The sequence below is a fragment of the Pseudophryne corroboree genome, chromosome 7 (assembly GCF_028390025.1).
Source record: "Pseudophryne corroboree isolate aPseCor3 chromosome 7, aPseCor3.hap2, whole genome shotgun sequence".
NCBI lineage: Eukaryota > Metazoa > Chordata > Amphibia > Anura > Myobatrachidae > Pseudophryne > Pseudophryne corroboree.
This window is the reverse complement of record NC_086450.1, coordinates 308,022,385-308,039,965: the sequence shown is the minus strand read 5'-3', so window position 1 is coordinate 308,039,965 and position 17,581 is coordinate 308,022,385. Positions and strand designations below refer to the sequence as shown.

General features: G+C 43.3%; 1 protein-coding gene across 2 annotated transcripts in view; it reads right to left on the bottom strand.

The window, feature by feature from the left end:
• Positions 1–17,581, bottom strand: part of LOC134943626 (lipopolysaccharide-induced tumor necrosis factor-alpha factor homolog) — a 202,741-nt gene that overhangs the window by 43,092 nt on the left and 142,068 nt on the right. Inside the window, exon 4 of one of the 2 annotated variants that reach the window (XM_063932367.1) lies at positions 13,321–13,425. The exons of the other annotated variant lie outside the window; for it this stretch is intronic. Within the exon in view, the coding sequence (XP_063788437.1) occupies positions 13,321–13,425 (105 nt within the window). The remainder of the gene's footprint in view (positions 1–13,320; positions 13,426–17,581) is intronic. 2 annotated transcript variants of the gene reach the window in all.

Genomic DNA, 17,581 nt, shown 5'->3' with positions numbered 1-17,581 from the left:
TTTGAATCAACCTATGACCTTTTGTTATAATGTGAAGACAGATTCCTGTGTCCAATGAACAATGAGATTGTAGGGCCCTTTGTAGTGTACTGTATGTAGTGTATATAAGAACAGCCAGCCTGGGCCAGCTCAGTCTTCTCTCCACAAAAGTTTTCATCATTGACTAACTAGAGAGCTGGTTCCAGGACTGCGCTAGCGATCATTCCCCACGTGTGTAAGTTCTCTGTAACCAACTTATTCTCTGTCTGTATTTGCCATACTCTCTCTCTCTCTCTCTCACTGTTATTGTTTAGGATTAAGACGCTATTGTATATATATGTCCAGTTATTCTGTTTAGGTGTTTTATGTTAGTGCTGTAGTGTATAAGCTGTTAACTGTTTTCCCCTTTTTACATAGCTAAATCTCGTTAGTAAAGGTGTTGGAACCTCAGCAAGGTGTCTGTGTTTCACTAGCTAGTATAGAGGGTTTCTGAGCGTCTCAATCGCTCAAGCAGCTTTTATATAATAGAGGTTAATCAGCGTTACATTGTGTTAACATTACAAGACCAAGGTTTACAGTATAGGCTTAGCCTTTCATTGTGTTGCATACAAGGTTTACTGTGTGTCATCCTGTGAGCGTCTGCGCCGCTCGTGTTCCTCTCGTGGACACAGCGTCCGCTACGCTAGTAGCGTAGCATTACGGTGCTCGGGCCGCCTATAGCGTGCTCGATACCCAGCGTAAGCCGTGAGCGAACGTGCCGCTCATGCGTCTCGACCACGGCCTAGCGTCTGCTACGCTAAGTGCGTACCATTACGGTACCCCGTACGCCCATTGCGTACTGAGTCTCTTACCAATATATAGCGAATGTTATAAGATAAATAATTAGCTTTATCAATTGGCGGCTCGTCCGTCCTCCACATATCCGCTCTAGCGAACACAAGCAGACTTTATTTGTTAGCAAAGGGCGGGAAGGTAGTATCCCTTCGTATCAGTGTTGGTGGTGAGGGATACGGTAGTGCTGACTAGATAAGCGTCTGCATCGCTACGCTGTAGGAGTGCTGGTGGAATCCGGAACCGGAAGGTAAGAACAGTACGCTATTGTCTTTTAAAACTGTTTTATTTCTGTTTGATACACATTGCGTACGCAACACACGCACACACCTGCATTTTTCATTTGTGCAATTTCACATCTCGCCTTCCTGTTTGCCATTTATCATTGATAACGTGCTGAGAAAGATTTGTTGCTATTGATAGTTAAAAGTAAAATTAATACGTAAGGAAGTAATTTGTAAAACACGCACACGGCTTTGCCTAAGATACAAGGAAGTTCTGTGTGGTGCTCGGTAAATGATTACAGTTAAATATAATTTGCATTGATAGAAACGTGTTACTTGTGTTACTGTGGACGTGTCTGGCCTGTATACACGTGTCCCTAACAAAGGGCGGGACAAGCGTACGCGACGCAAGGGCTTACACACGTAGCGTATATTACGCAACGGAGCGTATGGGTACGCCCACATGATACAAATCACACGATAGTATTGTTTTAGTAGGCGATACGGAAGCAACGCGATAATAGCGCAAGTCAATCTCAGTGTCCTAAATTTTAGCGTAATAAATCCTTCTCTAGTTGTAACTCCTTTGGGACTAGACTGCGATACTGAATGAAAGGGATTTCTGTACAGAAACGAAAGTAAAGAGTATATGAGGTGAAAGAGTGTGTGCATATATATATAAGTTTCTCATTTTGGTTGGAACCTAGAAATCGAGTTCTCGTAGAGGTACTTCCGTGAAAGTGACAGCGCGGTGGCTTGGGAGGCATCCCTTGTTAAATATTGAAATAAGAGCATTAGAGTATAGCAGACCAGGAGGTCACGGACCAGGAGGTCCAGAGACAGACCAGGAGGTCTAGGTACAGCGGACTAGGAAGTCCGCTATAGATTGAGTCAAGAAGCACAACCCCAGGAGGGTTGGTGCAATACCCATATAGGCCATCAAGCTCTGGCTGAAGGAATTCGCAGCCGTAATTTTCGATTCCGTTGGTCGTTCCGCACATAAGATTAGTTGCTTATGTGCAGTACGATTGTACCGCATGTAATTGTGTGCATTAGTTTGTAACTTGACCCAGTACCATTTGCGTACGCTAGAGGGGTCATAAACGCTATATGTACATTCTAACGTGATTTGTGTAATTTTTTCATTTTAAGGGAGGTTTGCTGGTCACTCAGGAACTCTCCAGCAACTGATATTTACTGGGAAGGGTAAGTGCTCTTCGGATCACACCCACACGTTCCAGTAAATAGAGGTTCAGGTTGCAGGGGCCCTAGGTTGAGTACGCCAGCGCTAAGGCAGTGTGTGGGCGTATTGGTCGACGTGGGCGAGTGTGTGAAGGTACTCGGTAAACTTTCACCGTCGGCCTACCCCGGACATCTTGGTTTTTGTAAGGGTTCGCTGAAGACCCTGATTTGAAGGTCAGAGGTAGTGAAAGCAACACCTGCAAAGATGGGGGCCAGTTGTTCAGGTAGGGGGCGATCAACCTTGGTTCAGGTTGATTTAGTAAGCCGGCCAATAGGGTCGGCAAGGTATATCATGTGTGAGAAATACGGTTCACACACAGAGGTTTTGTGCGATGAATGGGAAAGAATGACTGTGCATGACGGCGAAAAGTTCCCACGGGTAGGCAGTTTTAGCCCCGAGGTGTTACAAAATCTAAGGAGAAGGATATGTCTCATTAAATCTGCAAAGAGACGGATCAAACATTATGATTATTTACAATTATGGCAACAGGTAGGTGAAATACAAAGAGGATTGGCTCAAGCGGCTGGATCTAACCCTATCAGGAAACTGATAGCCACCGCACCACCACCACCATACATAACAGGGGAGAAAGTGGTTACAGAGAATGGCACACTGGTGTATGATAAACATGCACTTAGTTACTGTATAGATGTTAAGAATAATGTAACTAAGATTGTTGATGCTAATACTAACCCGTGCAAGCTGTACCATGTTTTAAACTTTCCCCAGGATTGTGACCAAGAGGATGAGCCCACAACAATATCGGCACTCTCTCTAGCAGCCACCATAGCAGAAACAACAGTGGGCACGGCCCAACCCGTAAGAGTAGTATCAAAGGCCCCTAGTGGAGGGACAGGTGAGGTCGTATCAACTGGTAAGTACGGCACTGTACACTATGCAGAAACCATTACACCACATGTTGTAGAATCTACTCAGAATGATGTTATTGAACTTAATCCCGTTAGGGTAATTGCAGTCCCAAATGGGAAAACTGACACTTCAGGAGTCACTCCTGTCAGAAACATCGCCATGCACTGCCCCTTTTCCCGAACGGAATTAAGATCAATGGTGTCTGAATTCCCTGATTCTAGGAAAGATCTAGTTGCAAGCCAGAAGTACATTAGAGAGCTAGGAAATACTGTGGAGCCCAATAACAAAGATTGGCGGACATTGCTGAGGGCATGTTTACCCTCCAATGTCGACTCAGCGAAATTTATAGCTGACTGTAGACTAGATGAAGAGGTACCCCTTACTGAGGAATACAATCAAGATAATGTGAAAAGAATTAATTTGCAGCTAGGAGTATATTTCCCAGCTGTTGCTAAATGGAACAAAATTTTTTCCATCAAGCAAAAAGAGGGAGAAATAGCTGCTGATTATTTTCATCGGGCACTTCAGGAAATGGCTAAGTATACAGGGATAGAAGACATTAAGACAAATGTGAATCATAGAGAAGTAGCAGTATCTGTGTTAATGGATGGTTTAAAGGAAGTATTGAGGACGAGGGTACAGACCACCCAACCATGTTGGCGAGGTTTGTCGGTGGCTACTTTGAGAGAGGCCGCTATTGATGATGATCGGAACATCACCAGACACAGGGAGTCGCAGAGTGATAAGCTGATGGCCGTAAGTATACAGGCCCTTACCACAAGGCCAACTCAGCATAAGTCTCAGACCCCTGTGGGTAAGTCAAATGTGGTAGTTTGTTATAATTGTCACAAAGAGGGACATTTTGCACGAGACTGTAGAGTGAAAAATATACAAAAATCATACCAAACCCCTAGACAACGACATGACACACGAAATTGGGATCAAGGACCGCAGAGACGGAGTTATGAGCCACACACAGGGGAAACAAAAAGGTATCCCCCAAGAAGAGACTGGCAAGTCTCTGATAGTTCCCATTTACCCCCTTCACAGGTAATAGCTGCCAGCGCAATGCAGGGAGGTCACCACATACAATAGGGGTGGGGCCACACCTGTAGTCTGCAGCCAGTGAAATTAATTGCGAGCCTTGGAAGTGAACCCGAGGTCACAATTGATGTAGCTGGTAAATCTCTAAATTTCCTTGTAGATACGGGGGCGGCCAAGTCAGTGATAAATTCGACCGTGGGCATGAGAACCACTGGTAAAACAATTCCAGCCATGGGAGTAACAGGAGTAGTACAGCACTATCCTTTAAGCAAACCTGCAGAGATTACGATAGGGCCTTTGCTTACCAAGCATTCTTTTCTGCTGGCTGCATCGGCTCCGACTAATCTCCTAGGGAGAGATTTACTGTGCAAAATGGGATGTGTCATATATTGTACTCCTGAAGGTGTGTTCTTGGACATACCCGAAAACCACGCTCAGGAAGTGCAGGATATGCTAGACTCCCCAACAAGATTAATGTCACACACTGTTATTGTAAATAGGTGTCCGTCCAAGGTAGAGGAAATGATTTCCCAGATACCGGAATCACTTTGGACCAAGGATGGACAAGACACTGGATTAATGGCAAACGTAGCCCCAGTAGTTGTACAAGTAAAAGATGGTAGGATAGCTCCAAAAATCCCACAATACCCTCTGAAGCCAGAGGTGGAGTTAGGAGTTTACCCTGTAATAGAGCGCTTGCTACAACAGGGCATTCTGGTAAGGACGTCCAGCACTGCCAATAGTCCCATCTTCCCTGTTAAAAAGAGTGGGGGGAGGGGTTACAGATTAGTGCAGGATCTAAGAGGGATCAACAAAATAGTTGAGAGTCAATTCCCCGTAGTGCCAAATCCAGCTGTCATCCTTATGCAAATCCCTCCCACTGCCAAATTTTTCACTGTGATTGACCTCTGCTCCGCCTTCTTCTCGGTACCTCTGCACCCTGACAGCCAATACTTATTTGCATTTACATACAGAGGAGTTCAGTACACCTGGACTCGCTTACCACAAGGTTTCATTGACAGTCCAAGTATTTTCTCGCAGGCCTTGCATGATTGTTTACAGTCTTTTCAACCTGAGAGTGGATCAATATTAATACAGTACGTGGATGACCTACTGCTGTGTTCAGATTCACTTGAATCGTCCCTGAGAGATACGAAACAACTCCTGTTTCATCTTTCAGACACTGGACACAAGGTTTCCAAAGATAAGTTACAATTATGCCAGACCAGGGTGAAGTATTTGGGACACTGTCTGACACAAGGACTGAGACACCTTACCGCTGATAGAATTCAAGCAATTCGTGACATGACCCTGCCACAAACCCAGCAACAGATTAGAACGTTTTTAGGAATGTGTGGGTATTGCCGTAAATGGATCCCAGGGTTTTCTATACTGGCCCTGCCTTTGCAGGACATGGTCTCATCAAACAAACCTGATCGGATTTCGCACACAGACGAGTCTGAGATGGCATTTGAGAGACTTAAACAGTGCCTAACGCAGGCACCAGCATTAGGTATGCCAGATTATGGAAAACCCTTTGAGCTGTACGGAACAGAGAGTGCTGGGTGCGCTGCAGGTGTCTTAACCCAGAAGCATGGTGATGCCAGCAGGCCGGTAGCCTACTATAGCGCTCAGCTAGACACGGTAGCGCGATCCCTCCCCACATGCTTGCGAAGTGTTGCAGCGATAGCATTGCTAGTAAGTAAAAGCGAAGATGTAGTGCTAGGACACAACCTCACAATTCATACACCACATGCAGTGTCAGCTTTACTGAATTCTGCCCAAACCAGACATGTCTCATCAGCGCGGTTTACAAGATGGGAATTGGCGTTGATGGTCCCCGTAAATATCACCATAAGGAGATGCAGCGCATTAAATCCTGCAACATATCTCCCAGGTGTGCCTGGACAGGCACAAAGGGTGGAGGATGAGAGTGATGGTGAAGGAGGATTTAGTAAGGAAAATGACACACATGATTGTATGGAATATTTGACCCAAAATTTCACGGCAAGGCCTGACATCAGTGACAACCCACTGGAAGATGTAGATTTTACTTTCTACACTGACGGCAGTTGTCACAGACAGACGGACTCGGGAGACTTGTGTACTGGATACGCAGTCGTAGATGACCAAGGTACCATAGAAGCGGAACCCCTAGGCCCACCACACTCAGCACAAGTTGCTGAACTGGTTGCCCTAACCAGAGCATGCGAATTGGCTAAAGGCAAGTCAGCCAATATCTACACAGATTCTAGGTACGCCTTCGGAGTAGTCCATGATTTCGGGGCCCTATGGCGCCTCAGAAATTTCATGACGGCAGCTGGCACACCCGTAGCGCATGCAGCCCACATCAAAAGACTTCTAACAGCGATACAGGAACCCGACAGAGTGGCTGTTATCAAGTGTAAAGCTCACACGTATAGCCAAGACCCGATATCACTTGGTAACAGCCGAGCAGACGAAGCTGCTAAATCAGCAGCCAGTACCCCCATACAGACAGACAGCACACAACTGATGGTATTTAATACTGTAAACACACAGAAATTATATGAAATGCAAAATTTGTGTTCACCACAAGAAAAGGCAGTTTGGAGTTAAAAAGGGTATGGCCAGGAGTCCTCAGGACTCTGGACAGATGGACAGGGTAAGCCAGTGGCACCCAGAGCATACCTTCCAAGTCTAGCGGAAGCGGCACATGGGCTGACTCATCTAGGCAAAGAAGGAATGTGTAAGTTGGTAAGAGCTTATTGGTGCGCCCCAGGATTTTCTTCTCATGCGGGTAAAAGAGCGATGACATATCTCACCTGCTTGAGGAAGAATATCGGAAAGGCAATACCAACAGAGCCATCCCATATCCCTCCTACAGATGGCCCTTTCCAGGTAATACAAATTGATTTCATACAATTGCCACCTTGTAGAAATTTTAGTATGTATTGGTTTGTATTGACGTGTTCTCAAATTGGGTTGAAGCATTTCCCGCGGCCACAAATACAGCTGTGTTTACTGCAAAGAAAATTGTGCAGGAATTTGTGTGTAGGTACGGTATCCCTAGAATCATTGAGAGTGATAGGGGTACCCATTTTACAGGTGAAGTTTTTCAAGTAATGTGTAAGTTGATGGGAATTAATAGTAAGCTGCACACTCCGTACCGCCCCCAGGCGAGTGCGAAAGTGGAAAGAGTAAACAGCACTATTAAAAACAAATTAAGCAAGGTAATGGCTGAAACAGGATTGTTGTGGCCCGAAGCTTTGCCAATCGTATTATACAGCATCAGAACCACTCCCAGGTCCCCTCTTAATCTGTCTCCGTTTGAAATTCTGTTTGGTCGACAACCCCATGTTATGATTAACCCCCAGGATGATTTGAAATGTAACAATGAAGTAACTGTAAAGTATTTGGTTAAGATGAGTAAGCAATTGAGGAATCAGAATGATAATCTAAAGTTGGTGATTCCTGATTTGCCAGACAGTAATTGTCATGACATTGAACCTGGGGATTATGTAATGATACGGAATTTTCTACGCTCAGGTTGCCTTATTGACAGATGGGAAGGACCATATCAAGTCTTATTGACCAGCACGACAGCATTGAAGGTTGCCGAGAGAGAGACTTGGGTCCATTCGTCTCATTGTAAAAAGGTTGCTAACCCAGAGAGGTCCCGTGATAAAGAACAGACGGTAGAGGTTGTATCACTAGAGTGTCTGTTTCGGGAAGGTTGAGACGACACCTGAGCACTGAGAATAATAAGACCGGAGGCGTTTGTCGAGCCAGATTTCTTTTTCCCTTTTGTTATTTTCTCCAGTTCCCATCTCCCTCCTATTCTCCTCCCCCCTTCTTATTTTTCTCCTTTTCCTCCTATAAAATGGACTTGTCCCAAGAGACTGTGATCCGGATTTTCCTGTTGACCATGATGTTGACCAGAGCAGTCTGTTTCGGTGAGAGTACCATGGAGGTCGAGAAAGGATCTGGAATGGGTTCTGATGACCAGGATGGAGGCGTAGTTTTCCAAAAGCAACATAATCACCGAGTAAAGGCGAGTATCAGAAAACGATCTGGTAGCATTGACAATAGAAGGAATTGTGAAGGATTGTTAGCTGAAGAGAACTGCATCTGTAGGCATTGTGACAATATAGTTGAGGATGGGTGCATCAAGAAATGTCAGTCCAGTTTTAATGTCCACATGGACCGGCATCCATTGAGTGACTATCACTCCTTAGTGGGTAAGTGTTAAACCAGACAGACTGTTGGGTATGCTCTCAAGTAGTTCAAGGTCATAGCAAATCAGGACTAGTACCATTCCCATTAACTGTAGGAGAGGTACTTGAGTTAAGTGGTGGGAGGCCGGTGGACAAGAGGTTTAATATCTCTAGTCCTCCTAGTTTGAAGCTCCACCAGTATCATGTGGATAAGTCCTTAGTATGCTTTAACATTTCCAATCCCCGAAAGCCGGGAAATTGGGAAGTGTCATGGAGTAATCAAACCATGACATTTTTATATAGAGCCGATAGAATGCCCATAGACACAGAGCTTATACGCCAGATAGCCGACAGTGGAAAATATTTCCGGTATAGGTACACTCTAGGAAGTAGGACCATGCGAGTTGGAGAAGTATCACCAGGATACTGTGCACATATCGTACAACTGGATACGTGTACTAGACAGATGGGAGAGTTAGGGTTAGGAGATTTCACATGGAAAGTTTGTAACATGGTTATGTCATACTCCGTCCCATATGTTCTCCCCGATGATGCATATTTCATATGCGGGAGAAAGGCATATAAGTGGCTTGCCCCAAACTCAGAGGGATTGTGTTACATTGGAAAAGTACTGCCTGAAGTAATGACTGTATCCCATATCAAAATGAAAGACATTCACCGCGGTGCCCAAGCTCCTTATACTCACACTCATTACGAGCACGTCGTTAAACGGCACCTGATAGAGAGGACAGAGCATCCGGCCTCTGATCTGATCCATGAATCCACCGGGATTCAATTCCTACTCGCGTTAGATATCACTCGTACCGCCAGAGGAGTGTTAAATTATAGATATATATCTGCGCTAGCAAACTTGTTAGACAATATCACCGAAATGTATGACGACACGTTCAGGTACACTGGGAGAGAGTTACAAGCCTACAAAACAGAGCTGGTTCAGCATAGGATGATTCTCAATTATCTCACAGCAGTGACAGGCGGGTATTGTGTTACCCTAGCAACTCAATATGGAGTAAAGTGCTGCACGTATATTACAAACAGCACTGAGGACCCGGCCGAGGTCATAGACCAAAAGATGGATGACATTTTGCAATTGAAGTGGGAGTTTCGAAGGAAACACAATCTCACACTTGCTGCTGTGGGTAATGAGCTGATCAGTTGGGTGTCATGGTTGAACCCACAAAATTGGTTCTCTGGTTTAGGAGAATGGGCCCAAGGTATTATAATGGATGTAGGGAAATTTCTCTTGTGTATTCTGGGAGTCGTCATATTGGTTGGTCTGATATTTAGATGCGTTCGGACTTTAACGAAGTGTAAAGGTAGTACCAGAGTGATGAGTCTGAGGAGCGAGGACACTGTAATAACAACAACTAATTTGATTTATGACCCAACGATAGAGACAATGTTGTGATGAAAATGTGATTCCACGGTCCGTTTCTTTCACCCGTTTCTCCTTTGTTTTCCTCCAAGGTACAAAGACATCCGCTTGGAAGAAGAATTTGACAACCTCTTTTATACAGACCATTGATGAACTATGTCACAGACCCCCAATATCCCTAGTGACTTTAACTATCTACGGAAAACCCAAAACTTTAGAGACTGTACTTTTATGGACACTGGAACAGCTTTTGCTCGCCATTTACAACAAAAGCACAGAGAGACATCAGACAACATGTACATCAGACAAGACATCAGACAAGACCTCAATCGGCGACTGTTTATTTAAACTCACATAGTTTACGACTGCATTTATAACGATTGTTTCTTATCTTCACCTCTACAACCTCCAGGTAGTATCTCACATAGTCGACAGGTGATCCTCACATATTAGCATCCACATATTCTCCCCCTTCATGTATCATCAACTAAATGTGCTCCCCCATTTGTTGCAACCAAAAGCCGAATAGAGCTCGGTAGAGTTTGACAGCCCATCCACAGACCCTTAATACGGGATAAGAAGGATTCAAATGTATACTTCGCAATACCTCGAAGCTTGATTTAGAACACGTACGGCACGATGATACATGACCCCTCAAACATGGATCTCATACACACATGCTTTTACTGTCTCACTAGGTCATACTTTTCCCAACTTCTCCTCTCCTCCCTTTACCCAATCATAAAAAGGTATTTACATGATGACATATATTTTTCTGTTTGAACTGTTTAGGAAGTGGCAGTTATTGGTGACTGCCAAAGGGTGGACTGTCAAAGTCGAAAAATATAGCGATCTATGATGCCTTGTACTAACCCCATGCGCTTGCCCGCTGCACGTGCACATTCTCTCCCGTGCGTGCGCATATTCGCAGTTGCGTGACGGCGCCCCCACGGTCGTGCGCTCGGGTGCGTGGTATGCGCATTTACGGTAGAGTTTGTGTGCGTCTGGCGGGCGACTCGATCGTTACATAGTTAATCTAAATAGTGTATTTTATAGGTTATGGTCCCCTTAATAATATCAGTAAGTTTGTTTAGTGTAACTGGTTCATGGACAGAGAGATCCCTCTTTACATGATACGAAGGGTCAGACAGGTTTTGAGCAGTGGTGTTTAGTATGCAACGGAAGAGTATATTATTAGTAACATTCCGGTGTTGGTTTGAAAGAGATTAATCGCTCCTGCGTATAGTTATGTTTATAAGAAGTTTATGGACATTTACTGTATTTGCAGTTCATTATCCATGCGGCGGGAAACCTGAGATTCCCTCCCACCTGAGCAGTTTGAAATAGTCACAGCCCACCTGTTTGAATCAACCTATGACCTTTTGTTATAATGTGAAGACAGATTCCTGTGTCCAATGAACAATGAGATTGTAGGGCCCTTTGTAGTGTACTGTATGTAGTGTATATAAGAACAGCCAGCCTGGGCCAGCTCAGTCTTCTCTCCACAAAAGTTTTCATCATTGACTAACTAGAGAGCTGGTTCCAGGACTGCGCTAGCGATCATTCCCCACGTGTGTAAGTTCTCTGTAACCAACTTATTTTCTGTCTGTATTTGCCATACTCTCTCTCTCTCTCACTGTTATTGTTTAGGATTAAGACGCTATTGTATATATATGTCCAGTTATTCTGTTTAGGTGTTTTATGTTAGTGCTGTAGTGTATAAGCTGTTAACTGTTTTCCCCTTTTTACATAGCTAAATCTCGTTAGTAAAGGTGTTGGAACCTCAGCAAGGTGTCTGTGTTTCACTAGCTAGTATAGAGGGTTTCTGAGCGTCTCAATCGCTCAAGCAGCTTTTATATAATAGAGGTTAATCAGCGTTACATTGTGTTAACATTACAAGACCAAGGTTTACAGTATAGGCTTAGCCTTTCATTGTGTTGCATACAAGGTTTACTGTGTGTCATCCTGTGAGCGTCTGCGCCGCTCGTGTTCCTCTCGTGGACACAGCGTCCGCTACGCTAGTAGCGTAGCATTACGGTGCTCGGGCCGCCTATAGCGTGCTCGATACCCAGCGTAAGCCGTGAGCGAACGTGCCGCTCGTGCATCTCGACCACGGCCTAGCATCTGCTACGCTAAGTGCGTACCATTACGGTACCCCGTACGCCCATTGCGTACTGAGTCTCTCACCAATATATAGTGAATGTTAGAAGATAAATAATTAGCTTTATCAGTGTGAGTTGGTATGAATCTCGCCACTATCTATGTATAATCCTTCTCTCGAAGATGTCCGTCTCCTCGGGCACAGTTTGTAGACTGAGTCTGGTAGGAGGGGCATAGAGGGAGGAGCCAGCCCACACTCTCAAACTCTTAAAGTGCCAATGGCTCCTGGTGGACCCGGCTATACCCCATGGTACTAATGTGGACCCCAGCATCCTCTACAGACTACGAGAAAAGGATTTACAGGTAGGTAATTAAAATTCTATTTTTCACAACACCCCTGTAATTTTACAGCACACAAGACAAGGCCAGTGTACATTTATTTTCACTGCACCCCTGTATTTTTACAGCATACAGGGCCAGTGTGCTTTTATTTTAACAACTGCACCCCTGAATTTTTACAGTATACAAGACAGGGCCAGTGTACATTGATTTTCACTGGGCCCTAGAATTATTACAGCATACAAGACAGGGCCAGTATACATTTATTTTACTGCATCCTAATTTTTTTTACAGCATACAGGGCCAGTGTAATATTATTTTAACAACAGCACCCCTATATTTTTACAGCATACAGGACTAGTGTGCTTTTATTTTAACAACTGCACCCCTGAATTTTTACAGCATACAGGGCCAGAGTAATATTATTTTAACAGCAGCACCTCTATATTTCTACAGCATAGAGGAGGACAGTGCCCCTGCCCCTGTACAACACAGTGACAGCCAGGACAGCAACACCCATGTACAGCTGCAGCACCCCTAAAAGCACATGAAAGTTGAACACCAGTAAAGCCAGGACAGCACCCCTAACAGCACAGGTACAACACAGTGACTCTCCAAGTCCGGAGTGAAAATGGCGGCGACGATGCGACTGTTTATATGGAATCCAAAACCTGCAAGAATCTGACTGCGGGATGATGATGTTTTGCCTCGTTCTGGTTTCCGAGTCTGGCGGGAAGTCCCGAGCCAGACTCGGATGCAGGCTCGGAATGGGATGTTCAGGGGGGTTCGGTTCTCTGAGAACCAAACCCGCTCATCTCTAGTTCTAAGTTATCTAAGTGGAGGGAGCAGTTTACTGCTATCAAGCAATTACCAGCATTGAGTATGTGACGAGCCAGAGAGTGACTGGGTACATGTGAGAATGTACATGTGGTACTGGCTACATTTGGGAAAGATCCAGGCAGTAGGGAGTACGAAAGACATGAAGAGACAGATACCCATGACAAAGGGTCAAATTTCTATTATGTGCATTTTTTAAATGTAGTATTATTATTATTATTATTATTATTATTACTATTCTAATGTGATTTACTTAACTACCTGTTCCTTGAAACTGGAATTGTGGATCCATATTGACACTGTATGATGGAGCTGGAAAGGACATTTCTATTGCGGTTGTGACTTGCTGTCCTTCTGTAGACATACCTTGAAAGAGACAGGGTCAACTGAAAAGAAGTAATTTATTAAGAATTAGTAAATTCATTAACTTCTAACAAAGATAGAAAACAAAAAACCTTTCACTAGAATTGCCTGCCGTACACAAGACATCATAAACTCTTAATAATGCATATTTTCAGTTAGCTTCCTTTATGTACAAACTAGCTGTTCTACCCGTTCTTCACATGAGAGTTTCTGGTTTTTATGGTTGTAAATATAAATTAGTGCAATAAATTTGGTAAATCTATAGAGATGTAAATTTGAGACGTCTTAATGTAAGTAAATATTTATCCATGGTTCTTGGCGTTACCCGAGGAACACCCATAGCAATACGGGAAATAGTGACAGAACATTTATGTAGTCTATTAAATTCTACACTATGGAGGTGCAATCCAAATTTTGATCTGATTGTCCGTTTGGGCATTATCGTTCACACAACGCAAGCCATGCATCGGTGATGACATCATTATTTCAACACCCTTTTCACCCCCTTAGGGGAGGTTTATTAAAATTCTAAATATGTAGTTTTCCTATTTCCCACCTGAAGAATACTTATGTTAAATGTCATCTTCCTAACATATCAGGAAGTTAGAGAATTAGGAGTGAGTGAGTGAGTGAGTGAGTGAGTGACTGAGTGAGTGAGTGAGTGAGTGAGTGAGTGAGGGCTCCTGCTGTTCTACCCGTTCTTCGCATGAGTTTCTGATTTTCATGGTTGCAAATATAAATTAGTGTAAAAAATGTGGTAAATCTATAGAGATGTGAATTTGAGAAGTCTTAATGTAAGTAAATATTAATCCATGGTTCTTGGCATTACCAGAGGAGCACCCGTAGCAGATACGGTAAAAAGTGACAGGACCATTTTTGTAGTTTATTAAATTCTACACAATGGAGGTGCAATCCAAATTTTGATCCGAATGTCCATTTTGGCATTATTGTTCACGCAGCGCAAGCCACGCATTGGTAATAACGTCATTATTTCAACTCCCTTTTCATCCCCTTAGGGAAAGTTTATAAAAATTTGAATTACTTAGTTTTCATATTTCCCACCTGAAGAATACCTATGTTAAATTTCATCTTCCTAACATATCGGGAAGTAAGAGAATTAGTGATGAGTGAGTGAGTGAGTGAGTGAGTGAGTGAGAGATATGGTAAAAAGTGACAGGACCATTTTTGTAGTTAATGAAATTCTACACACTGGAGGTGCAATCCAAATTTTGATCTGATTGTCCGTTTGGGCATCATCATTCACGCAACACAAGCCACGCATCGGTAATGACGTCATTATGTTAACCCCCTGTTCATCCCATTGGGGTAGGTTTATTAAAATTCTAATTCCATAGTTTTTTTTATTTCCCTCATGAAGAATACCTGTGTTAATTTCCGCTTCCTAACATATCGGGAAGTAAGAGAGGGCTTTTGCAATTCTATATATAGATGATCATGTAACGCACTTGATATAGTTGTCTATCATTATGTTTTTCATGCACCTTCTTACTTTTAAACACATTTTACAATCGCTGACACGTTTTTTGGGGGGGTATGAAATATGGTGGATTTAAATTCCATTGAACAAAACAAATAATGTACAATGTAAAATAACCATGTACTGTAAATTATGTTTTATTTTTACAAAAGCAGGATATATAAAAATGGGAAGACAAAGATTTTACATGGAGATATTTAAAAAGATATATAAATATGTATATAAATATGTACAATGCAAAAATTATAGAAAGTTATAAAAAAAAATAGGAACAACACATAAAGAAATCTAGAGGTTGCTTATCTGTAATGCAGGAGGTCAATAGGGAATGACCAATGCGTTTCGTGCACGCAGACTTCATCAAGGAAACACACGCGTGTGTGTGTGTGTGTGTATATATATATATATATATATATATATATATATACACACATACACACACACATATGATGCCAAATAGTGACCAGTTAGTAGGCTGCAGTTTCTTTAGTGTCAGGGACTGATGTTCTAATGTTATTAGCTGTGCAAGAGGAGCACAGCGTATTGGGGCTGCATCCCATTGCAGCAGACTGACCATCAAGCACTTTAGTGCTGGGACATTATGTCTATACATGTTAAAGTGCAGTGTCTGCTGCCATTAAAGACACTGCTTCACAGTGAACTTGCTAGTCATGAGTCCTCATTGCTGCAACCCCATTACTATATATATATATATATATATATATATATATATATATATATAGACGCATTGTTTATTTATGCAAGTGAGCAATGATTCGGGTCGATGCCTATGTTTGTGCAGTTGAGCGATTATTTGCTGCTGCATATGCTTAACTATTTTGGAAACCCATAGGGCGCATGAGTGTACTCACAAAAATGCTATCCCATGTGGGAGAACTGGTATCAGAACCAGAGAGGCAATGCTTCAGGCATTTGTGGGAGGTGGCCCGAAGGAAGCGCACATAGATCCGTTGCCTGGGCATGTTATGTGAGTGGCCTGGGCATGTCACTGCTAGCGGCCTGTGTTCTCAGATGCATAGCTGCTTCCACAGAGTCCATATTCATAAGAAGACACTGCGCTTGCCGTAGGGCTGGCGCAGGTGTTGATAGTGAACACAATGGTGCACAAATAGTGCACTGTTTGTAACTACCAGTGGTGTTACTGCATCCATGGGTGCAGAAAATGGGCATCTCAGTGCTTCAATATTCCAGCGCACACTAGTGCACATGGGGATGGCTGACACTAGCATTTGCATATTATCACACTAGTGCACATGGGGATGGCTGACACTAGCATTTGCATATTATCACACTAGTGCACATGGGGATGGCTGACACTAGCATTTGCATATTATCACACTAGTGCACATGGGGATGGCTGACACTAGCATTTGCATATTATCACACTAGTGCACATGGGGATGGCTGACACTAGCATTTGCATATTATCACACTAGTGCACATGGGGATGGCTGACACTAGCATTTGCATATTATCACACTAGTGAATACAGCACTGAGCGCTAGTGTGGATGCAGCAACATCCACCTCCGAATCAGGCACTGACTGTCAGTAGAAAGTAAATAGCTGTCCTGCCTATCAAGTCAACAGTGATATTTTCTATGACATTATGGAGGGATTCCTGCATCAGAGACATTTCAGGTTTGTATTCACTTGTGACACATTCCTTTACCTACCCTTAAGTCATTAGGCAGCAGATGTGTACCAGATCTTAAGGGTGCTACCAATGCAATTCCAAGGGTATAACTCAATTGTTTTCTCACACCCGATCTCCTGTCTAAAGTGGTAGGAGATCGTAAGGCGATATTCAATTGTTCCTGGTTATTGCCCCTATTGCGCCCATATCAGTTGGTTTTAGCCGCATAAACCCACCTAAACTAATGGGCGCAGCGTGAAAAGTCCCATTTCGGGACCCAAACAGGTCACTTTTCGTGCATTTCGTATCACCACCCCCGGGGGTAGCGAGCTGAAATGATGATATTGCGTCCATCAGCAAACAACTGAATAGCTGCCAGCGGGCACAATGGGGGGCTGGGGAGAATTGAACTTTGCTCCAAGTATACTAAGCAAACTTGTAAAGAACAAGCAATGAGTTATTTTCAGTGTTGGGAACTCAAGTCAGAATGATATTTGTTAAGACCTTTACATTTTATTATTTATGTATTTAAAAAACAAACCTTTTATTGAACTCAGTTGTGTCCACTTTGTGTTAATAGACAGTATCTAATGTACCTCTTATATACTTACAATATATGTGTCTTATTTGAGGACATATAGTAAAGATTGCAAATCATCAGAGAAAGTGTGTGGTATACTTTGTCATCATTGATAATGTAGACATGAGAATGCCAACATGGTCGTAATGTTGACATGTAGCATGTCTTCTGGATCCTACAGTCATCTGAAGAACTTCTGGTACCATCCAGCAATGTACAGACAGAGGAGGGGGGGGGGGGGGGGGAGTGCAATTCTCCACCCCTAAATTTCCCCCCAGCATACTAAAAATTACCTGTAACCATACCTGAACCTATCTGGTAATAGAAATTCAGAGAATTAGTCACACATGTTTGCAAACACATGGGTGGTCATTCCGAGTTGTTCGCTCGTTGCCGATTTTCTCTATATTGCGATTAGTTGCTTA